This window comes from Pelodiscus sinensis, chromosome 10, assembly GCF_052426305.1.
Source record: "Pelodiscus sinensis isolate ZL-2025 chromosome 10, ASM5242630v1, whole genome shotgun sequence".
NCBI lineage: Eukaryota > Metazoa > Chordata > Testudines > Trionychidae > Pelodiscus > Pelodiscus sinensis.
The window spans coordinates 38,930,926-38,956,056 of NC_143061.1; the positions used below are offsets into that span (position 1 = coordinate 38,930,926).

Here is a 25,131-nt window from a genome sequence, read left to right on the forward strand (position 1 = left end):
AACCATTTTTTAAAAAGGGTGTTCTAGAATTGGAGAATTGCAGAGCTACATAGAAGGATTGCTCTACAGCTCCACAACTCTGGGTTTATTGGTCCACAGCAGTCATGCTGTTGGAGTTTTTGAAGCCTTGGGCCTTGGTCCCCAGTTAGTGTAAATACATCATCGCAGCTACACCAGTTTATATAAACTGAGGATCTGGCTCATAAGATTTGAGTAAGTTCCCTATGCTGCTTCTAGAAGGATGGAGAGAAGTGAAAAGCCCCCTTCATAAGGGTCATTATTATTTACTGTGTATGCAGTGCTCTTAAATGTGCTTCGTACTTAACAAAACAAATTACAGATGTGACCTTTGCCCTGTAAAGAATAACATCTACTTTTAGTTAGGGCAAAATGAGAAGCAATAACAAACAATAGTGAAATATGGGCTTGGGAAGGTCAAGGGTCACAGTGATTAGCCCAAAAGCCTCAGAGGGGTAGGCAAATTAGTCTGTAACTGGAAAAACTTAAAAAACAACTAATAGTCTTGCAGCACCTTAAAGACTAACAAAACATGTAGATGGTATCATGAGCTTTCACTCTGTTAAACAGTTATAGAATGTGTCTATAATGATAGTTCCCTAGTGCTAAAAGCGACAAAACATGCAATACAAATAAATAGTATGTAAAATGGATTTTAAAAGTTAGAGGTTAATTGCTCGGGTGATAAAAATCTGACAGTCATTCTCAGAAATGGTTTTCTGTTTTAAGATTCCGCAGAAGTTTTGGAGAATTATGATGGCCCACAGGAAGAGACTGATTCTTCGGAGAACACCTTGCATCCAGACTTTGCAAAAGTAATAAACGTGGTAATTTACTACCTGTCCTGCAGTAAAGTACTGCATTGGTCACATGTACTAAGCACTTTGTAAGATGATTACTAACATAAAGAGAGGTTTAAAAATCCAGCACATGTCATTTTGTGTTTTAAGGCTATGACAAAGCAAAAGAGGAAGTGGTTTTGTTATTTCCTATTAGAAAAGCTCTTGGGAGCTTTATTAGAAGCAGAGTAGCTTTCAACTGTAAGTACTGCTAAGAGTGTATGGGCCATATCCTCCCACTTTGCTTCTTTGAAGTTAATTTATTCAAGAAGTATTCATGGTCTTCTCTATTCAGCATCTCTGCATTTTGGGAGACTTTGCCCTCAAGGAAGCAAGATTTCTTATATTGCCTGCAAAGCTTGTCTGTGCACTGCTGGTTACCCTATCTAATGTCACTGAAAGTTGCTGGTAGAGCTGGAGAGAAAGACGTTTGTTTTTTCTCGGAGTCTGTGGCATAGACCTCTCCATCAAGATAAGCTAATTTAAAATCAAACACAGAAAATGAATGGCAGCTACTTTCTGGTTATTTCCGATAAATAGCTAAAAGCTATGATAAAAATTTTTTAATCTATTTTAAATGAGTACAACTGGCTTATGTTCTAATATCTACAGCATATCACCCATGACAAATTTTATCTAGAGTGAATGATACTATGATACAAGTAAGGACTAAATTCGGCCCAAATGTTACTGATTGTTAGAAGTTAGGTTCTATTCCTGCCCATCGCTGTATTGCTTGGGCAAGCTACTTAACCTCTCCATTAGGGATGTTAAATTTTGTTTAATCAACTAGTCGAGTAGTCGATGGACTTTCCATTGACTAGTCGATTAGTCGATAAGCGGGAGAGCTGCAACCGGGAGCTAACCCCACTGCAGCTCTGCCTTTTAAATTTATTAAGAGCCTATCATCAGGCTCTTAGTACACTTAAAAAGCAGAGGCACAGCATCTGGGACTGGGTGTGAACCGGGAATCAGCTGATTCCCAGCTCGCACCTGGTCCCCGCTATCCCCCTGCCTCCTCTGTCCCCTGCGGATACGGTGCTGGGGGAACCAGCTTTTAAGCCAGCTCCCCCCAGCACCAGCTCCTGATAGAGGCAGCAAGGGGGGGGGAAGCGACTAGTCGAGGAAGTAGTCCACTATCCAATAAGCTTTTGCTTGTCTGATAGTCGACTAGTCACTTACATCCCTACTCTCCATATCTTTCTTTAGTTTACCTATCTATACAACTGAGATAAAATGCATTTACCTTGCACGGATGTTAATTAAATTTTAAGGCACTTTGGGCTTCTCACATGATAGCTATTATAAAATAATAAGTTTTTGTTGTTATAAATGAAGCATCAGTCATTTTTGTAAGGTATACCAACTGTATCTGGACTAATGTCTGTATTCAAAAGACTAACTTATTAACTATCACTACAGTACATCACAGAAACAGAAGAAACAGTGAAAGTGTCTCGAAATATGGAACGACTAAACCTGTTCTCCCTGGATCCTGATATAACTGTAAGTAAGAATACTGGTTTAGTTTCTAATGGTATTCAGAAGAGAGAAGCCCAAATTTACTTGGGTACCAAAAAACACAAGGGTTGTTTAGAGGTCAGTAGTGAGGTTGGATATTTGTTTATACAACATAATTCCATATCCATGCTGAACACTATTTAGAATGTTGCATCTTCAGTTTTGCTTCCACTTGAAGTCAGTGGCAAAACAAACTGCTCTGAGACTAATGTTTGGTTCAGCAGGGATAAGAAGGCCAAAGTTTAGTTCCTTCTCTGAATTGTCTCAACTTCCTTAATCTCCCAAACTGAACTAAAAATCTCACAAGAACAGACTATCTGAAGATTCCTGGTACTTCCTCATGGGTTGGAAATTCTACAAGAATAGCATTTTTCATGGTTATTCCCTACTTTGGCTTTTACTGCAAAGGTACATGTAGAAAAGATAAGCAATACAGAGAAGTTCACTGAAACTACTAAAGTAGCTTAAAAGTCTCAGAAGGTTAGCCATGTTAGTTTGTAACTTTAAAAACAACAAGTAGTCCTGTTGCACCTTAGAGACTAACAATTATATGTATAAGCGACGAAGAGTCCTGTGGCACCTTATAGACTAACTGAAGTGTAGGAGCATAAGCTTTCATGGGCAAAACCCACTTCATCATCTGCCCACGTGGGTTTTGCCCACGAAAGCTCATGATACTCTACTCTGTTCTCCCCCGCCCCCTCTCTCTCTCTCTTTCTGTGTTTAGATAGATAGATAGATAGATAGATAGATAGATAGATAGATAGATAGATAGATAGATAGATAGATAGATAGATAGATAGATAGATAGATAGATAGATAGATAGATAGATAGTGTTAGTCTCTAAGGTGCCTCAGGACTATTTATTATTTTTGAAGTAGATTAAGTAGGGATTTGAAAATGTTCAAGTTGGTTTTAATTTATCTTAACATCTTTTCCAGCTTAATAGACATTACATTTCAGAATTCAGTGATTTCATGGGGAACAGGATTGGAACCAATAATCACTTTTATGTTGTAGAGAAACAAAAATTGATCTGAAGTTGAGGTCAATACAAGTCAGTGGGAATATATGGTAATATCAAAATATATTTATTCTGCAACAGTCTAGAGATCTGAACTCTACTATACAGGTGTCTTTGGAGTTGCAGTCTCTAGTGTTCTGGCTACATTAATCTAAATAGGGAAATAAACCATTCAAATTGAACTCCATTTTTCAAATAAGAAATTGATACTCAAGGTGCTAGCCTGGAATTCAGGGGATGTAAATTCAATTCTCAGCTCTGCCACTCATACCTAATGTGACCTTAGGAAACCTAAGATCTCAATCTGTAAATTGGGGGTAATAACACTGTCTTTCCTTCAAGATTATGTGAAGATAGAGCTTTAATGTGTTCAGATATCACAGTGGCAGATGGTGCAGATAGAAATCTAATTTATAACATTGAATTTCTTTGTGTATATTACACATAAATAAACAACCAAAATTGTTTATTCTAGGCCTCAAATCTTCAGAAAAAGGAGTGTGCAAGAACAGATTCATTGATCAAGCCATTTGAGGAGAAGGATGCAAAGAGGATCATGATAACTTGTAAATCCCTCAATTTGAATCTTCAGGCTTGTGTGACTGAGAATGAAAATGATCCTGTAACCAATGTAAGCTCTGTATCTATCTCTGCATGTGCGTGTTTCCTTTTCTCAAGGATGGGAATCCTTTAAGGCTGAATTACTCCTGCAGTTAGGAGGTGTGGTGAAAGTTCCTTCTTCCATATTCCAAACAGGCTCGTTCCTCTCTCTGTCTACATACATTAATCTTGAATCATGTCCTTAGGGAGTTCTGCAGGTAATAAATATGTTGAGTGTAGCAATAGAATATTTTGCAGGTATTGATTCTTTGTGAATCTAAATGCAATAGAAGCAATCTGTCAGGATATAGTTCAGCTTTTACTTCACTCTGCATTATGGCCCTCATCTGAAGCCCATTGGCATCAAGTCTCCCATTGACTTCCATGGGCCTTGGATCAGATCCTAGAAGCATATGACAAATTGGTGTCAAAATAGAGTGGACCACAGTCCATCAGATAAAGCACGGCATTTTGTAATGCTAATGTGCCTCCTCCATTGTACAAAGTGGTACCATAATGCAGTAGTTCACTCTGACTTTAGGAGATGTGCAGATCCATTGTGATGATAGAGGATTATTACTGCATTCAGGTAGAAAATAGCACTGGATCTGAATACAAACTAACTGAAACTAGACAAACTTTCATTTTATTGAACTAAGTGCTTACAGTCTATAAATCCATGAACTCAAAATCAATGTTAGGCACAAAAGTTAATCTATAATATACTCCTCCCTCTCTCTCTTACTTACTTGTAAAAAAAATAAATTGTAAGGCATAAATGCACAACCCCTGGATATTGTTAACTCCTGCTTCAAGTGAGAGAATTCCAAGTATTGTATCAAATACATGTGCTGTCAATTTGGCTTCCATGCATTACATATGGGACATTGGGTTTTCATTTGCAGATAACTTTCTCAGCAGGTGCATAATGAGCTTAAGGTGGTCAGTAGTTTTATAGCAAAATGAAGCAGCAGGAAAGTAATGATGGTTGTCACAAGGAATGCAGTAATTCAGTCCAGAGCTATGGAAACATAGAATAGATTATCTGCTAATGCATCCTGCATCCATTAAGGGCATGTTCTCCTGTGCCATCTAGCCCTGCAAAGCAGCTGTAGACTTGTCAGAATAGGATGATTAGGCTGGAATCATGGCTGATCTGCTTCACCAGAGAGTGCAAAATAGCTTGAATCTGACAGTGAATCTGGCCTTAGATTTATAAGAAGCAACATGAGTTAGACAAAGGAGATGGTGCTGTGATGCTCCCCAAGGAGACCTAGAGTTGTGAGGTGCTTCACCGCTGTGAGCCCATAGTGTTAGTTTGTGTTTGCTGTGATTCAGCTCCCTGACACTGACTGCTTCTCCTAGTACAAGCAATACATTCCAGAGCTCCTCAGGCCTTGCTGCTTCTGTGAAGGCTCAGTGAACAACATACAGCAGCAACCCCAAAGCTCTCTGCAAGCACTTCCCACAGAATCCTCCCCCTTCCCCACTGAACACTCACTGCAGTTCCCAAAGGAGCAGCCTACACACCAGCTTGTAAGAATCAGCCCAGGCCCAAACTTTGCCTTACAACACAGCACTGACATATAGTACAACCAAGAGTAAGTTCAGTAACAATGACTAGAGGGTCAGGAGATAGTGAGTACGGATATTGGAAACAAAATCATAACACTCATTCTGGTGACAAAGCACACCCGCTTGCCTAAAAATCTCACTCGGCAGCATTTGGGTCTGCGGGGCTCTACACCCAAGAGCTTCTGCATCCAGGAGTGTGGTCCCAACGTGCACAGGTGCCAGCGCCCCACACTGGCAGCTCCTCCTGACAGCATGGCTGCACCATCCTCTGCCCCGCCCCCAGCTGTGGCATTACCTGTCTGGGATCCTAAAGCCCTGCTTGATGCTGTGCAGCCATACTGCCATGAGGAGCTGCTGGCTTCTGGGCATGGTAGGACCATACTCTTCTCCATTGGCTGCAGTGGCTCTTGGGAGTAGAGCCCTGCAGATCTATGGATCCTGATGTCTATCTCTGAGTATCCACTAGACATTTCTAGTCCTGGAGGGCGCTACTTGTTAGTCTGCATAGTTCTCTTCGCACTGCTGATTTATATGCCAGTTGTACTGGGAATCCCAAGTTTTCAGAAATCAGTCCCCCAACCTCATGATACTTGTTTAAAATCCAATAAGATAACTGTTTGGTGTTTTTATTTGCGTTGGGTTTTTTTGTTCGTTTTTTTGTTTTGGGGGGTTTTTTTTGAACCACAAAGTTTGTGTTTTCATGCTTTCCTCTGCAATCATGATGGCTAGACACTAAAAAAAAAAGAAATCTCAAATGTTTGTCTAATCACTGAATTCTGAGAGCTGGGGCTTTCAGAAAAACACCAAATATTGTGCAACTAGTGAGAAAATTGCAATGTTGTGTCATCAAAGTTCTTAGTTGTTGTAACTGCATGCATATTTGTAAAGGGCTGCTATAAAGGGCGAGATCATAGCAGTGCAGCCATTAGCCACATATAGGAAGGTGTGGAGGCACAGCACCCCAGCAGGAGTTCATGGAAAGATTGTTCTTGATAGGCAGACTGCCTCGTAGATTGTAGGGAGAGAATGAATGCTGCAACAGCCTCCTAAAACGGTGCTGTGTTTGCTTTGCCCTGTGTGACTCCAGCAATCCTGCTAGCTAGCTAGAGATGCAGGCAGAGATACCAGTATGCCCTACCTCTCCCAGCCTATTCTGGGTAGTCTAGCCTAGCTGGCAGAGCTAGAGTTGCAGACTGTCTGCAACCCTGGATTTCAAAGACTAAGAACATGTACAACACCTGCATAATGATACAAGCCCGGAAGAAATTTCTAGAACCCTACATCCTCTGGTGAATCTGCATATTCCGGCACATGGGATATAGAACTGTTAGGTTTTAAGCCTCTTGCCTTCTGGTGGTATTATATTTTAATCGTGCTGTTTCTGATTTTTATCTTTAGATTGAGCCTTTTTTTGTGAGCATGGCTCTGTTTGATATCAGGGACAACAGGAAAATCTCTGCTGATTTTCACGTGGATTTGAACCACACACTTGTTACAGAGATGGTTTTAGGTTCCTCGTCTTCATTGGAGAATGGCAATAATGAAACTATGGACACAAGTGAGGCAGAAGAGCCAGTGGTCAAGGGATTTCCAGAGACATGGTTGAAATATCCTAAACAGGTACTTGCTGTTTGATGTGTATCACAGAGGTTTAAAAAAGAGCAGTTCATACCACTAGTGGTATTTTGGACCCCCTACTACAGAAAGGATGTGGACGCATTGGAGAGCATCCAGTAGAGGTCACCCAAAATGATTAGGGGGCTGGAGCACTTGACCTATGAAGAGAGGCTGAGGGATTTGGGCTTATTTAGTCTACAGAAGAGAAGAATCAGGGCGGATTTGATAGCAGTTTTCAACTTCCTGAAGAGAGATTCCAAAGAGGATGGAGAGAGGCTGTTCTCAGTAGTGACAGATGGAAGAACAAGGAGCAATGGTTTCAAGTTACAGTGGGCGAGGTCTAGGTTGGATATTAGGAAAAACTATTTCACTAGGGCTGTGTCCAGACTCAGGGGTTTTTTCGGGAAAAGTAGTCTTTCCCCGAAAAAACTTCCCCTGCGTCCAGACTCAAGCCGCGTTCTTTCGAAATAATTTCGAAAGAACGCGGCTTTTCTTTCGATGGCGGTAAACCTCGTTTCATGAGGAAGAACGCCTTCTTTCGAAAGTTCCTCTTTCGAAAGAAGGCGTTCTTCAATGTAAATAGGGCTTCCTCGAAAGAGAGCATCCAGACTCGCTGGGTGCTCTCTTTCGAAAAAGCGGATTTCTCTTTCGAAAGATCCGCCTGCAGTCTAGACGCGATCTTTCGAAAGAGGCTCTTTCGAAAGATGCTTTCGAAAGAGCCTCTTTCGAAAGAAGCCTGCAGTCTAGACATAGCCTAGGAGGGTGATGAAGCACTGGAATGGGTTACCTAGGGAGGTAGTAGAAACTCCATCCCTAGAGGTTTTTAAGTCTTGGCTTGACAAAGCCTTGGCTGGGATGATTTAGTTAGGGTTGGTCCTGCTTTGGGCAGGGGGCTGGACACAATGACCTCCTGAGGTCTCTTCCAGCCCTATGATTTTGTGATCCTATTTGTGTTTCATGTGCACTGTACATATCCTAAACTGGGTTCTAATAGCTCCTTTGAAACTGTCAGTATCTGTTATCTAGAGAAGCCCATGATGTGTGCAGCAATTTTTATGATAATTTTTTGACTCAATCATTGACCTCTCCCAAACCAGCCTAACAAAATCACAATATAAAATCACATATAGATGTTTGCATTACTCTCTAAGTTATGACACAGTCTCCATTTACTATCCATACCTACTTTCTTTTCCAAGTTATTAATTTATATAAGATCTGTTTCTAGCCTTTGATGCAGGAAAGCACTTAAGTACATCATTGGGAGATTTCCTGAAAGGGGATGTTTTCCTAAAGTGGGTCCTCAGGTTGTCTAGTAATGGGACCATCTCTTCTGCAGGTTCTGTAATTCATCACTTTGCAAAAGGAGAATGTAAGACTTCGTAGTCTGGTCTGATTCCTACATGAAGTATCACATTCTGCTTCTAGAATTTCATTATAATGTCAGTAGTAGATACTGTTACATTCATATATTAATTTTATACTAATGAGTAACTGTATGGTTGTGATACTTTTTTTAAATAGGCATCTGTGGTATCTAATTAGACATAATTTTTAATGGAAAGAAAGTTTCCTGATTACCTGAGATATTATAAGGCTGCAACAGTAGTGTATGTAGTAGAGATAGTCAGAAACTCAAATTTTTGCCATAAAAAAATTCTGAAAGAAAAATCTCCTTTCAAAATTTTTCAACCAGAACATGTTGTGTTTTCTAAAGGAATTTTCAAATGACAGGAAGGAAGAATGTTAATATTATTTCATACCAAATCAGCATTTCAAAATGAAAACTTTCATTATGTTTTGAAAAGTGAAAGTGATGCAACATTTTTCATTTTGTTTCAACTTAAAATATCATTTTATTACATTTTTATTTCTGGAAATTTTGTTTGCTTTTAAGTTAATTATTTTTTATCCTCTCTCATACTTTTTATTAACTCTCTCCTTCTTTATCCAATTGGACATGGGGGTGAAGGTAAAGAAGTGTGAGAAAATTGGGAAAGCATCAATATTTAAACTTGCTTACTGTTTTCCAGTTGGAATCCAAAAGCTGAAAATAGATTTATTTCCCAAACTAAAACAAATCAAATATTTTAAATAAAAATGAAACAAAACATGCCATTTCATTTTAATATTGATTTGAAACTACATTGTTTATTTCACATTGTTCAAATCAGAGAATCAGAAATCTTCTTCAAAATTGGAGTTTCCCTAGGTATAATTCCAATTTTAACCAGGTTTTTGGTTGAAAATTTTCTACCAACTCAGCTAATTAGAATCCAGAAATGCAGATTCATCTGTATGTAGAGCAAAAAGAAGAATCATGATAAAAATGCAAATAATCAGATTTTTTCATACTAAAAATATGTAACTCTGGTGTGATATTGAATATTCTCATCAAACATATGTCTACATATAGCAAAATAGATAATCAGTCAATATGAGCCATTCCTGGGATTCCAAATAAATTTAAAAGTGAGGCATAAATTAGACTTCCCCTTAAATTCAGATAGACTTCTTTAGTGCTGCTTACGTCCACTTAGTGACTTGAGAACAGGTATCATACAAGGCTGCACGCTGTAATCAACCCTTTTCAATGGGTATCTAGTAGAAATTTTAATAGCCACTGATGGAAACCCACAGGATGGTGTACCGATTTATGGATGAAAAATTAGTCATTTGTGCTTTGCTGATGACCTTACTGATTGTCAGAAGAAGAGGTGCAAAAATCGCTAGAAAGAATAGAGATGGACACAGAGGTGGTAGGTTCATAGATATCATATGAAAAGACAAAGACAATGGTGACATTGTCTCTTCATCTTTTGAAAAGACTAAGCTATTTCTATCCAAATCTGAGGAGGCATTGGAGTGTGTAGAGTACTTCAGATACCTGGGTAGCTTGACCGCAAAGGATGCTAAATAACACTTAAGAGGTCTGACAAAATTGGAGTCACTCCTACTGCCCTAGTGACATGCAGTGTCAAATCTGAGAAACAAAGGTCTTCCCATGAAGTGTAAAATAAAATGATTGCAGTCCTTCTATATGCATGTGAGACATAGATGCTAAGGAAACAGGATAGAAAGAGCCTTTCTACTTGGGAATTGTACTACAACAGGAAAATGCGGCGCATTAATTATACCTCACACATGACTAATGAACACGTAATTGCCCAAATTTATTTAATAACTGGAGTGATACCGGATATCATCAAGATGATCAGACAAAGAAAACTTGAATTGTGGGATATATAGCCAAGATAAATTTTGCAGTAATAAGTGCCAGATGAAAAGGATGCCTACATCAAATTAGTTTGACAGTGTGATTGACTGGATCACTTCTATGTGAAGACAGCAAAATGAGAAGGAAGATTCCTGACTAGTGACTCCTCTGTTCATTGTGATGTGACTCTGTGGTTGCTTTGAATTATGAGACTATATATCTGAGTAACTCTAAGAGAGACTAACTCATTATAAAGAGTCTCAGGTTGTGTAAAAGAACTAATATTTACACATTACCTCTGAATTTGGTCCTGTGAATCCAAACAAATAAACCTAAGTAGGCCTAAGGAAGTGAAGTCCTATTGAATCTGTAAGTGTAGCATCCCCACTGAGTGGACTAGGAGAAGGTGAAAGATTCAACATCCCTCTAGGTTCACTTAGACTCAAACAGGAAGCTCTTTTCAACCAACTGGGGAGTGTTGACAATGTTTCCACTTGTTACAGAATTGTTCTTTGCTTATTAACTATTCTTTCTCTTATTTATAGGCTCTTTTCTCCATAAGTAACCCCCATTCTGAAATTGTTTTGGTGGCAAGAATAGAAAAGGTGCTCATGGGAAATATTGCCAGCAGTGCTGAACCTTACATTAAGAATCCAGACTCTAATAAGGTAATGCAATATAAAAATAAATTGCCTCTTTGATTCTTAGAACAAATGTCCTCCTGTGGGTGACAAACACTGCAAGCTCTATTTGTGAGTTTGTGGATGCTTGATTGTATAAGCTCTCTTAGGGCCCTTTCCTGTTGAAGTCAGTAGCAATATTCCTATTGACTTCAGTGGAAGTGGGGTGAAGCCCTTAAACATTTAACACAGGAATAAACTATATAGTAGATCTAGTTTGCATCAGGGCATTTGGCAATAGAACAGGGTTAATAAACATGTTCCAGATGAAATTCGGTGTGATTGGAACTTGTGGTGCACTGCTTGTGCTGGTGGTATTCTAGCACAGTGAAATTCACCACCTCTACCCCCATACAAAGCATAAGTAATTGCCCTTTGAAGAATTAGGTAGGTGTTTAGGTCCAGCCATTTACATGCTCCCAGGCAGCATGACTACATTGCTAGTGCTTCAATAGGCTAAAATAATGACTTTCCATTATAAAGTGATTTTGGGGTGCTGGATCTTAGCTAACCTCCCTCTGCAGTCTCAAGTAGATAATCTCAGAGGGCAGCAGTATTAATCTGTATCTGCAAAAACAACAAGGAGTCCTGTGGCACCTTAGGGCATGTCTACACAAGGAACCTATTTCAAAATAACTTATTTCAAAATAATTACTCCTGAAATAACTATTTTGAAATAGCATATCCACACTACAGGGAAGCCTTGAAATTAGCCCGAGGCAGGCTCCCTTACTGTGGACGTGCCACCTCAACTTAGAGCCCCAGGAAGCACTGAGGAGAAATTACTCTGAATAACTCTGGGGAGTAATTATTTTGAAGTAGCAGCAGTGGAGCGTCCACACTACTGCTATTTGAAATAACTATTTTGAAATAAGCGTTGTTTCTCATGGAAAGTACGCATTATTATTTCAAAATAACAGGCTTGGTAGTGTGGATGCTCCACTTGTTATTTCAAAATAGATTAACAGATTTATTAGGGCACAAGCTTTCATGGGAAAAACCCACTTTATCAGAAGCTGACTGTAACCACAAACTTTCGTGGGAAAAACCCGCTTCATCAGAATCTGACTGTAACTTCCACTCAACTCATCTGATGTAGGTTTTTCCCATGAAAGCTTATATCCTAAAAAATCTGTAAGCCTCTAAGGTGCCATAAACTCCTTGTTTTTTTCAAGTAGACAGGCATACAGGGCTGGATGGAGGCATGGGCGAGGCGGGCAGCTGCCCAGGGCGCCAACCCACAGGGGACGCCTGATGGCAGCTGTAAGGGGCGCATGGCGTCCCTTACAGCTGCCATCAGGAGCCGCACGCCCGGCTCCCGCAGCACTGGCCCTGCGGCGCCGGACAGCAGCTCCTTTGCCCTTACGGCTGCGGGACCATGCACGGCCCGGCGTGTGCGCTAGCAGCGCTGGCTGGGCTGGGCAGTGCATGCGCTGTGCGCCCCGGGGACAGGCTACGGGCTGCACACCAGAGACCGTGGCCGGCACGTACATGCGCCGTGCACCCTGGCGGAGGGCCCGCGCACCCTGGGGGGGGGGGCGGGCCCGCACCCCATAGGCAGGCCTGCACATGCACCCTGCACCCGGGGGTGGCGCCTCACGCCCGGGCCCAGGGCGCCAAAAGGGCTCGGTCCAGTCCTGCAGGCATACAATCTACTTCCACAGTGCACGAGTGGAGAGGCTTCTTTATAAGTACGTCTGCACTGTATTTGAGAGGTGTGATATTTAGCAGGGGTACACAAATTCACACCAGCTCTGCAGTCACCAATCTTCTAAACAGAAGGGCTCTCTGTGTTCCAAAGAGATATTTACCCATTCTGATACCAAGTCTCTCCATACTGATTAGAACATAGTATATCCAGCAGAGTGCCTCGGCAGTTTTGAGCTCCCCTCATCAGAGGCTTCCAAAAATTTAATTTCAGTCAACTGGGAGAGCGATATTGAAATTGAAAACACCTAGAGGCACCCACTATTATACACATTTCCCTGACACATACCTATTCTTTTAACTATTTCAGCAAAAAATGTTTCCTCTATTGGCCTGCCTGTACCATTTCAAACTCTATTGTTGATCTGCTATTTGGATTTGCATGCACCATTCAAAATACTTAATAGGCAGTACACTAAAGGTCAAATTCTGCCTTGACTTAGGCCCCATGAAACCCCATTGATTTTAATAGGGTTGCGTAAATTGTAAGGAAAGTCAGAATCCAAGTTTAACATCTGCTGGATATACTATGATATCCCAGCCTTGACACCAGAATATCAGTCCCTCCATTTAGTTAATTTAAACGAGAGCCGTGGTAGCATGAAAGGGAATAATTTGCACGAAGAATATATGGTATTTCCATTGCTGCTGTTCTCCTGTGAGGGAAGGAAAGGCTGCATTTCTTCTGGAGCTCCATAGTTATCCCCCAACAGAGGTTGATGAGAGGATGTACTCAAGTAGGGCACCCCTAGTTACTCTGTTCTCACCTCTCCAATGGTCAGCACAATCCCTTGCAAACCTCCAGCACAGTGCAATTGTTTCCTAGTGAACCTGTGTTCCACCGCTCTGATTTTGTGAACCCTTCATATAAACGCCACCTAAAGTGTATTTCTGGTACACAGAGTGCTTCTTTGTTTCAGCTTGAAATAAGCCTTTTTTCAAAGAACAAAAACCATAATGACAATATTGATGGTACCAATGGTATTTATTTCTTTTTACCTAGTGTGCACAAAAAGTGTTAAAATCCACCAAACAGTTCTGCAGCAAGCTGGGGAAATACCGTATGCCATTTGCTTGGTCAGTGAGGTATGTATATTGATTATTTGCATATAACAGTTTTTAACAACATCTTACAGCTCATCCTGCTCTTGGATTCATGTATTTTTATTATGAGCCACATTTGCAGCTTCAAACTAATTTCTACTTTATCAGTGACCCTGGCAGATCTTGGTGGCTTTAATCAGTTCCGTTTTGTTCCATTTCTCTTTCTTAACATAAATGAATTACAGTTACCTTTCCATTAAAGATTAGTGTGGTGGCATCTTTAATTCATGCATGTGTTAGAAAGCATCAAGAACAATGTCAATATCTGACAATAATGCAGGAACATACCCCGTCTAAGAAATTTTGCACTACATTTCTTAGAGAGGTTTGAAAGCTAAAATTCTTTTAGGAGACTTTTCAAAGCTTAGTCTTCTCTGAAATGGGAACTGAATATCTGCTACCAGAGCCTAAATACAGAGCTTATATATGGACTAGGTATCTAATATTGGAACTCTGACCCTATATTACATCTGTCAAGTTTTGAGAAACCTTAGCCGAAGATCTTGGGGTTGGACAAGCTTCCTGTGGCACCAGTGCCTATGTCTTGGTAGCAGTGTTGTCTTCAAGTCGTCATTGTCAAGTCCAAGTCAAGTCTCAAGTCACTACAGTTCAAGTCTCAAGTTGACTCTCGAGTCCCTAAAGTCACTTTCGAGTCAAGTCCCAAGTCTAATCTCAAGTCTTAATTTAAAAAATGTCAAGTCACTTTTGTACAAGCCATCAATATCGGCGTTTTTGGACAATTTTTTCATTAAGTCGATTTAACAAAATTAGCAAGTCTCAAGTCAAGTCTCAAGTCACAAATAATGAATCTGAGTCGAGTCTCAAGTCGAGTCACCTAGGCGACTTAAGTCGGACTCAAGTTCAAGTCATGGGACTCGAGTCAATAACTCTTCTTGGTAGTGGTGGAAGGGGAGAATGCCCCGGAAGTCTTTGTATCATTAGCATTCTCAGTAGACATTAGAAAGATGGAGGTTTATTTATTTTATGTTTGCAGTTATTATTCTTATTTATTCTTATATCTTATTTATTCGTATTTATTCTTGTGTCCCCTCTCTTGTAACCCTGCCCCTCTGACGTCAACCTCTTCTCCTGGTTGTTTCCAGTCCATTTTTTTCCATAGTATACCAGCTCATTCTACACTCTCTCACTCCCCTATCATTCCTTTGGGACTTTCCCCTGTTTTCTGTAGTGGCTTCTCCTTTTCCCAAAAGTCATAGGAGGGTGCTTATCGTGTGACACCTTTTGCTGGCAGATGTTGCGTGGCAGATGTTCCCTACCTATTTTCTTCTCCAATATGCGTGAGACGTCACTGTGCTAGAGATATCACTTAGCCTTCAGCCAAGTCACAAACCAAACTTAACCCCTGCTGGAGTAGTAAAAGTCTAGCTGAAATGTTCTTTTGTCCTTCAAAGCCTTCTTTTCAGCCCATCCTCATGGCTCTGTTTCCAGATGCTTTTGGAGCTTTGAGAGTCTTTCTGTCTCTGGGTTACAGCTCTCAGCCCTTATGCCAACTTCCTGGGGGTACCATTCTCAGTCTCTTTCTAGGCCTTGCCATGCACTGGGGCCATATCTCTCCTAAAAGGGGCCAGTCACCTTATGATACCTGGATCCCTTAATTCTGCCTTCGTTTTCTCCCTTCTTGTATTGTTTTCCTCCCATCTGTCTCTATTTCCCTTTGATTCCTTTTCCCCTTCTTTTCTATTTTGCTCTTTCTTCCTCAATTTTGTCCTACTTCTCAATTTATTGCTCAGTGGGATCCAGTAGCATCTCAACCAGTACTCCCCACTGTGTTTGTACTAAGTGGACTTCTGGTCAAAAGAATAAGATCTGCTAGAGGTAGAAGCACTTGTCTTCTGTTGTTCCCCTCCTGCTGTTGTGTTTCAGTGTTACACTTAGAGAAATAGAATTAGCAGAATCTTGTTAGGAGGATAAGGCAATATGCTGTGCTTATTGTGCATGCAGAATGCATTTTCTGTCCCTAGCTACTAAAATTCTCCACCACACATATATACACCTATTCATACACACAGTTCTACAGATTAGGGATGTTAAATTTAGTTTAACTAGCTAATCGACCAGTCAATGGATTTTTTATCGATTAGACTAGGACTGGGCAAAATACGGCTTGGGGGCCAGATCTGGTCTGCCTAGCCACCGGATCTAGCCCGCGAACCACCCTGCCAGGACCCTCAGCTGCTGCAGTTTAAAGCATGGTCCATGTGGCTCTCTGCTCTGCAGAGAGTTGTAGGCTTTGTGTGATCTCCCCGCCCCCAGCCCAATCCTCAGCTCCTATTGGCTGGAAACAACCAGCCAATAGGAACTGATTCCAGCCAATCTCTCGGTTCCTATTGGATGGAAACAACCAGCCAATAGGAGCTGAGAGATTAGCCTGGGCAATGGGAGCACAACAAACTTCTTCCCCCTCCTGGAGCTGAGAGCCACGTGGAAGGAACAGCCTGTAGTTTTAAGCAGTCTGGGGCTGCAGCAGGCAGGAGTGCTGCAACACACAGCCTACCTTGGGAGTGCTGCAGGGCTGCTGGCTGGGAGATTCTTAGGTAAGCACCTTCCAGCCAAAGCCTGCCTCTGGCATCCCTGCCTCTCCCTCCCCCAAGTCACCATCCAAACCCTCTGCAGTCTTCACCCCCTTTCTCCTGTCTCCCTCGTCACAATTCCCTCTCAGACTTTGCACCCCATCCCAGAACCCCTCCCGCAGGCCAGAATCCTCTCTTGCACCCATATTCCCTGACCCTACACTCCAATCCCCTGACCCATGTCACAACACCCTTCTTCACCCAAACTGCCTCTCAGACCCCACACTGTCTCCTGCATGCCAGTCCCTTACCCCGTGCACTCTGCTTCACCCAACCTCCATCCTAGATCCCGCACTCCCTCCAAAGAAAAGTGTGGCCCTTGACCACTTTCCAAAGTCAAGGTGTGGCCCCTTCTCCAAAAATTCTTGCCCACCCCTGGACTAGTCGATTAATCGATAAGCAGGGGAGCTGCAACACGGTTAGCTCCTGATCCAGGAGCTAACCCTGCTGCAGCTCTTCCTTTTAAATGTATTAAGAACCTGTCAGCCCTTAATACACTTAAAAAGTCTAATGTGCAGGAGGAGGGACTCAGTGCAAGTTGGGACACCTGATACCCAGCTTGCGCTGGGTCCCTCCTGCTGCACTTCAGCCTTTTAAATATACAGTAAACTTCTGATAATCTGGCACCTTTAGGACCCAGGGGGTGCCGGATTATCAGATATGCCGGACTATCGGAAGGGGGGGCTATGAGGGGTCTGTGGTGGGGTGGGGAGGATGCCACCCCAGATTCCTCATAGCCCCCCTTCCAATAGTCTGGCTCTTCCCCAGGCGTCCCTGATTCAGCCGCTGCTGGTCAGTTTCAGCAGCTGCTGAATTGGGGACGCCTGCAGCAGAGCATTTGGAGTGCTGCCGGGTTGGTCCGGTAGCGCTGACCCTTGGTGCTGTGAGACCAACCCGGCAGCACCCCAGCTACTCTGTCCCAGGTGTCCCCAAGTCAGCTGCTGCTGAAACTGATCAGGGGCTGATTCCAGGAAGCGAGGCAGAGCAGCTCTGCCTTGGGCTTCCTGGAGTCAGCCGCTGGTCAGTTTCAGCAGCGGCTGAATCGGGGACAGCTGGGGTGCTGCCAGGTTGGTCCCGCAGACCCGAGGGGCAGCGCTACGGGACCAACCTGGCGGCACTCCATTCCTACCCATCCTGGCTAATAGCCATGGATGGACCTAACCTCCATGATTCTATCTAGCTCTTTTTTGAACCTTGTTAAAGTCCTAGCCTTTACCACATTCTCTGGCAAGGAGTTCCAGAGGTTGACTATGCGTAAAAGCAGAGCTTTTAGAAGCACTTGTTTATATTTTGTTGGCAGATAGTTTGGTTGATATCTAAGGGTATGTCTACACTACAAAGTTAATTCGAACTAACAGACATTAGTTCGAATTAACTTTCATAGGCGCTACACATACAAACCACTAGTTCGAACTTAATTCGAACTAGGTAAACCTCATTCTACGAAGACTAACGCCTAGTTCGAATTAACTAGTTCGAATTAAGGGCTGTGTAGCCACTTAATTCGAACTAGTGGGAGGCTAGCCCTCCCCAGCTTTCCCTGGTGGCCACTCTGGGCAGCACCAGGGAAACTCTTCTGCCCCCCTCCCGGCCCCAGAGCCCTTAAAGGGGCACGGTCTGGCTACGGTGCTTGTGCCAGGTGCAAGCCTGTCAGAACCCAGCCAGCAGACCCTGCATCTGGCACGGCATGAGCCAGCCACCCGCTGCCACCCAGCCCTCCGCCTCTTCCCGGGACCAGGCTGGTGGCTCCCAGGAGCCTGCCCAGGGCCGCAAGAGGCAGGCGTCCGCCTGGTCTAGTGCGGACATTGTGGACCTCATCCACGACCTCCGCACTAGGCACAGGAAAGTGGCCGTCTAGGGTAGGATAGCTGCCAGCCTGGCCACCCAGGAGTAGGTTTGCATGAAAATCAAGGTGGTCCAGTGAGACCCCCCAACCCTGAGCCCTGAGCTTAGAATGGCCGTACTGGGTCAGACCAAAGGTCCATCTAGCCCAGTAGCCTGTCTGCCGACAGCGGCCAACACCAGCTACTCCGGAGGGGATGGACCGAAGACAATGACCAAGCCATTTGTCTCGTGCCATCCATCTTCAGCCTTCCAAAACAGAGGCCAGGGACACCATTTCTATCCCCTGGCTAATACCACTCCATGGACCCAGCCTCCATGAATTTATCTAATTTCTCTTTAAACTCTGTTCTAGTTCTAGCCTTCACAGCCTCCTGCAGCAAGGAGTTCCACGGGTTTACTATTTGCTTTGTGAAGAAGAACTTTCTGTTATTAGTTTGAAGCCTGCTACCCGTTCATTTCATTTGGCGTCCTCTAGTCCTTCTATTATGGGAACTAATGAAGAACTTTTCTTTATGCACCCTCTCCACCCCACTCATGCTTTTATAGACCTCTATCATATCCCCCCTCGGTCTCCTCTTTTCTAAACTGAAAAGTCCCAGTCTCTTTAGCCTCTCTTCATATTGGACCTATTTCCAAACCCCTGATCATTTTAGTTGCCCTCCCCTCTCCCACCCTCTGTCTTCCCCTCTCCCACCTCCTTTTCCCAGTCTCCCCGAGTTTTGTTCAATAAAGAGAGTTTCTATTTTTGACCCCCTCCCCGGATGGCAGCCTGCAGTAAGTGCAGCTGGGCTGATGGCCGAGTGCTGTGATGTTCCAAGTGTGGGCATTCAGGGCACTCCAAGCCAGGACTGGTTTGCAAGCGGGGAACCCCTGAGAACTGTCTGTCTGGGGTGGGGGTCGGGTCCCTTTAAGCACAGCCCTCGGCTAGCCTGAGACAGCAGTGCCACGCTCTAAGTCCTAATCTGATGCCCTGCCGGCACTGCTTCCGGCCATCCTTAACCTCGGTTCAGGGACCACTCAATGTGGACATACTAGTTCGAATTAGCAAAACGCTAATTCGAACTAGTTTTTAGTTCTAGATGCGTTAGTTCGAATTAGCTTAGTTCGAATTAAGTAATTCGAATTAAGTTAGTTCGAATTAGTGCTGTAGTGTAGACATACCCTAATAAAGTAAGGAGAGGGGTTTACTTGGTCAAGAAAATGAAGATGATTTGTTCTGCTGGACTGTACCCAGTTCAAGGATGCTCATCAATATTTATCAGCTTCATACAGCTGCTAAAGGACCATTCATCAAAATTACATGACTATTTGTCGTATGGTTTGGCAGAACAGTTTTGGCATAGAAGGAAAGGCACAATGGAGTTGAATGCAGCCTATAAGCCAAACCTAGTTGGTTTTTTATTAACTCTCTCCTGCCTACCTCATTCCTGCTGCTGTGCCACTTTGTGGTATGCCCTGCAACTATTGCACAGCTGTAAAGAGTTTGATTGCATGTTGGTTAACCATTTTAGTTTGTGGTTGGTCCCTAATGCACAAGGTGGGGGCAGATGCAAGAAGCCTTCTTTTCTCTGTATCCATCCATCAGCTCAGCCATCCCTTCTCAACAGTGTCTCACGTATTTACCAGTATAAGGAAGTCTTTCATCCCTTTCCCCCCAGGACTCCTTTGCAAGGGGACTACTCATTGAAGGCACAGGGAGAGGGAGAGACTGAGCTGCCTGGTCACAGAGGGGAACATGGGCACTGGCTGCATTGCTCCAGTGCATTGGGTAGTTTGGGTTGCCTGGTGCCTTGGTCAAGAACTCCCACCAGAGCAGCACTACTCTGCAGTAACCCCGTTGTGGGCCGGAGCCTAACAGACATGTGAAGCCCTTCGTCAGCCCTTCATTAGCATCCCTAATCCCTCACTCCCATCCAGCCAAGTGGGGTGTGACGTCTCTTGATCCTTTTCTGGATCAGGTTGCTAGTTAGCAAGTCCAGCTCCAGTCTGGGTGCTGGGCTAAGTGCTTTGAGAAGGGATTTTCAGAAGCCGATCAGCTGAGAGGAGAGACTCCTAAACTAGCAAGGGGAGAAATGCTGAGGAGAGGGGCTTTAGTGCCCCAGGATCCTCTGACACAAACTCTTCCCTGGAATTAGGCATCTAATCCAGGCCAGTCACTTAGGCTGTGTCTAGACTACATACCTCCGTTGACGGAGGCATGTAGATTAGACAGATAGGCAAAGGGAAATGAAGCGACGATTTAAATAATCGCCGCTTCATTTAAATTCACATGGCTGCCGCGCTGATCAGCTGTTTGTCGGCTCAGCGCGCTAGTCTGGACACTCCTCTGCCGACATCAAAGCCCTTTGTCGGCAGCCCTGTTATTCCTCGTGGGATGAGGTTTACCGGGGCTGCCGACAAAGGGCTTTGATGTCGGCAGGGGAGCGTCCAGACTAGCGCGCTGAGCCGACAAACAGCTGATCAGCTGTTTGTCGGCTCAGCGCGGCAGCCATGTAAATTTAAATGAAGCGGCGATTATTTTAATCACGGCTTTATTTCCCTTTTTCGAATACACAAATCTACATGCCTCCGTCGACGGAGGCATGTAGTTTAGACGTACCCTTAGGTAGCCTATGCCCTAGCAATGTGCTGCTAATGCTCACTGTCTCTCTTGTGCTCACTCTGTGTTTCCTTGTGCTCCCCATATGTCTTTTGATCAGGCAGTCTGCTGCCTCCCCATTGGCTGCCTCTGGCCCTCCTGATGGGAGTTGAGGGCTGGCAGCTCCCTGGTGTTAGACATGCTCAGAGCACACCCAAAGGGACAGACTCCACAAATGAGATAGGTGTTTCCCAGTTTCGTTTGAAAATCCTATTTTGACTGGTATTAGGGTACCAAGCTGCTCATTAGCTGTTGGCCACATCAGCACTTAAGTGGTTTTCCAAATGCTGACCTGGGGGATTGAGGTGGCGAAGGAGAGGAAATATAGGTGCATATGGGGCTTTGATAGCATCTGAAAGTTGCTTTCAAAATACCAGTGGTGTCTACATGTTGGAGTGAGGTGTTTAAAGAGGCAGCTGGGCACCAAAGTACCTTTAAGGATCTGGACCCGAGTCATCTTCAGCCTGTCCTCACTGAGTGTTTTTATCAATGAAGAATCACAATACTGTTTCAACTCTTGGTCTGCTCTAGGAATGACCATTCTTTGGCCATCTCACTGGGTAATCTTGATACTACAGACTTCTTTTCCACTGTGAAATGTTCTGTGGTCCAATTATTGGTTCTTCTTAAACTTTTCCATCATTAATGAGAGCATGACAGATGACACAATGTAGCAGAAACATATTAGCCTACATTCATTCCGTTCATAAACACATTGACAGCACTGATGTTATGCCAAGGATGAATTTGGATCAGTAGGTCAAAGTCTGTTCTTATTTATGCCAGTGTAAATCTATTGCCATACTCTCACCTCACAGTGATATAAGAGCAAAGAGCTCTAACAAACACTGATATAACAAAGAATTTGATCTTGCAAAATCTATTTCTAATTTTGTAGCTTGAAAATAGATATTTCTAAAAGATACATCACACTAAACTAAAACTGTTGACTATGATAAATTGCAAAAATCTTGGGTTGAAAATATATTTTCCGCTTATTTATTTTCTGGTATTAACTGTGTTCCCATTTTATCATGGAAATTTTCCCTTTTGAGTTACTATAATTTAAAACAGTTACAGATGGCCACAGTGTGAGTTTTACATATTCATTCACTCAGCCATACGACAATGGCATATGTGTCATTCATGCCGTTGGAATTCTGATTACTTTATGTAATAATAGAATGCTATGCGCCCTTCAGGTTGCTGACTCAGACTTGCACCATAATTTCTTTCCAGAGTTGGTGTCATTTGGTGCACTGTAGATTCTTGCAGGTGACTGTAGTTGTACTTTACTTTAGAATTACAATGTGACACGTCAACCGTTCATTCTCATATTAATACCAAAGCTGCCAAAATTTGCAGATGCATGTCTGGTCTCCATTTAGTAGATGTGGGGAAACTTTGCTCACTCACCCATATTAATTTTTACAACCCCTTCATACCTTCAACCCCTTGGCTACGTCTACACTGGCTTGATTTTCCGAAAATGCTTTTAACAGAAAAGTTTTCTGTTAAAAGCATTTTCGGAAAAGCACGTCTAGATTGGCAGGATGCTTTTCCACAAAAGCACTTTTTGCGGAAAAGCGTCCGTGGCCAATCTAGACGCGGTTTTCCACAAAAAAGCCCCGATCGCCATTTTCGCGATCGGGGCTTTTATGCGGAAAACAGTACTGTGCTGTCTACACTGGCCCTTTTGCACAAAAGTTTTTCGGAAAAATACTTTTGCCCGAATGGGAGCAGCATAGTATTTCCGCAAAAGCACTGATGATCTTACATGAGATCGTCAGTGCTTTTGCGGAAATTCAAGTGGCCAGTGTAGACAGCTGGCAAGTTTTTCCACAAAAGCAGATGATTTTGCGGAAAAACTTGCCAGTCTAGACACAGCCCTTCAGTCTTCACAGAATTCTTAAATGAGATCCTAAAAGTGTAAATCTCTTCAGAGCTTGCAAGATTTTAGCTGGTGTAAACTAGCATAGTGCCTCTGAAGCTAATGAAACTATGCTGACTCTTTTACAGATATGAGAATTTTGTGATCCATTCCTTGCATTGAATTAACTCAAGTTTTGTTGAATGACAGCTGTCATTCTGAAATACTTTTAGATTACTTTCTGTGGTCAGGGACTCGCTCACACGCAAGTGTGCTTTATCAAATAAATCCATCAGCAAAAATTAAGACCGAAGTTACTTAGTTACTGCAGTTGCAGTACACATAATGCTTGCTCCAAACACAATTCTTCAGCTTTTATCTAACAACTGAGATACAGGTTGAACCTCTGTGGTCCAGAACTCTCTGTTCCAGCAACATTTGTGGTCCAGAGAGCCCCAACCACAGAGGTTGGGAGCTCACCCAAGTAGGCAGCCTGGAGGGCCAGTGTACTGGGGGCAGGAAACCCAACCAGCGGCCGGCAGCCAAAGCAGGACTGGATGGGGATCTCTGCCAACTGAGAGCAGAGCCCCTGGCGGCCAGAAGTGTGGAGCTGCTGCTGGCCAGGGACACAAAGCCCTTGATAGTTGGGGGTGTGGATCTGCTGCTGGCCAGAACCGGGGCACAGGGACACCACCAGCTAGGAGTAGGAAAGCCCCTACAGCTGGGTACATGGAGCCCATGCCGGCTTGGAGCTCAGAGCCGCTGCTGTCCTGGGGCAAGGAGACCCTGTGGCTGGAGTAAGGGAGCCACTGCCAGCTGTGGGCAGTGAAACCAGCAGCTGGGGGAAGGGAGTCCCACAAATCAGAACAGGAAAGCAGCCAGGAGTGGAGCCCTGCTAGCGGCTGGGGCAGCACACTGGCCGGGCTGGTGGCCAGGAATGGAGTCCCGGGAGATCCCAAGGCTTGACCTTCCCTGGTCCAGCAAAGCCTTTCTTCAGGACCACTCAGGTCCGACCTTTACCAATATGATCTGCAAGCAAAAAGATACATAATTCTCTTCTTGATATATATACATAAGCCCCATGTTAACATACATGTGCATAAGGGAGACCACATTTTCTAACTGCACACTAAAAATATGTGTACAGGCAGTCCCTGAGTTACGCGGATCCGACTTAAGTCGGATCCGCAGTTATGAACGGGGATTTTCTCGCCCCGGACGACGGGAGCGGCGGGACGCCCGGTCCCGCCGCCCGCGTCCTCCGGGGCGAGAAAAGCTGCTCTGCGTCTCCCTGGTCTGCTGGGGGGGGGAGGGGGAGAGGAGCCAGATCAGCGCCGTGGTCCCACCCGGGTCCTCCACCGCTTTGCTCAGCGTCTCCCTGGTCTGGAGACCAGGGAGACGCTGAACAAAGCCGCGGAGGACCCGGGCGGGACCACGGCGCTTCCAGATCAGTGCCGTGGTCCCGCCCGCATCCTCCACCGCTTTGCTCAGCGTCTCCCTGGTCTGCTGGGGGGGGGATGCAGCTAGTGTGCCCCCCCCCCCAGCAGACCAGGGAGATGTGGAGCAAAGCCCCGGGCCTGTGGTAGAGCAGGTGGGGCGCTGCCGGTTGTTCCCTCAGCACCGCTCCTCGGTGCTACTGGACCAACCCAGCAGCACCCCAGCTGCTCTGCCCCAGGCATCCCCAAGTCAGCCGCTGCTGAAACTGACCAGCGGCTGACTACAGGAAGCTCCTGCCCCGGGCTTCCTGGAATCAGCCGCTGATCAGTTTCAGCAGCAGCTGACTTGGGGATGCCTGGGGTTCTTAAGTTGAATCTGTATGTAAGTCGGAACTGGCGTCCCGATTCAGTGGCTGAATCTGGACGCCAGTTCCGACTTACATACAGATTCAACTTAAGAACAAACCTACAGTCCCTATCTTGTACGTAACCCGGGACTGCCTGTAGTAGCGAAACTGACTAATGAATGTAAAGATAGTTTATTGCAACCAGGTGATTACTTACATAAAAGCTATCAGCATACATAATTGCCTGGTTTTTTCACTCATGTTCATAGTTTTCATGCAGCTGCAGTGTTCAGTGATCACATAGGGCTTGCAAGTAATTTGGTTTATTCTGTGGTTGGTTACAACTGCCTGTTCATAACAAGACCTTCTTAATGCCCTGAGACTTTTTTAGGAAGCTCAATTCTTAAAGGCGCAGCATCTAATTCTACATCAGTTATCTATTTGCATTGATATAATTATATTTTGTGTGCATTACTTACATACCTTTTTTAAAAATCTACA

General features: G+C 43.9%; 1 protein-coding gene across 16 annotated transcripts in view; it reads left to right on the top strand.

The window, feature by feature from the left end:
- Positions 1 to 25,131, top strand: part of DOCK10 (dedicator of cytokinesis 10) — a 258,333-nt gene that overhangs the window by 139,365 nt on the left and 93,837 nt on the right. For 9 of the 16 annotated variants that reach the window (XM_075937572.2, XM_075937573.2, XM_075937567.2 and 6 more), the window contains exons 9-14: positions 748 to 845; positions 2,280 to 2,363; positions 3,879 to 4,034; positions 6,977 to 7,198; positions 10,958 to 11,080; positions 13,803 to 13,885. In XM_075937572.2, the coding sequence (XP_075793687.2) occupies positions 748 to 845; positions 2,280 to 2,363; positions 3,879 to 4,034; positions 6,977 to 7,198; positions 10,958 to 11,080; positions 13,803 to 13,885 (766 nt within the window). The remainder of the gene's footprint in view (positions 1 to 747; positions 846 to 2,279; positions 2,364 to 3,878; positions 4,035 to 6,976; positions 7,199 to 10,957; positions 11,081 to 13,802; positions 13,886 to 25,131) is intronic. The other 7 variants (XM_075937576.2, XM_075937580.2, XM_075937569.2 and 4 more) reach the window with 1 other exon arrangement.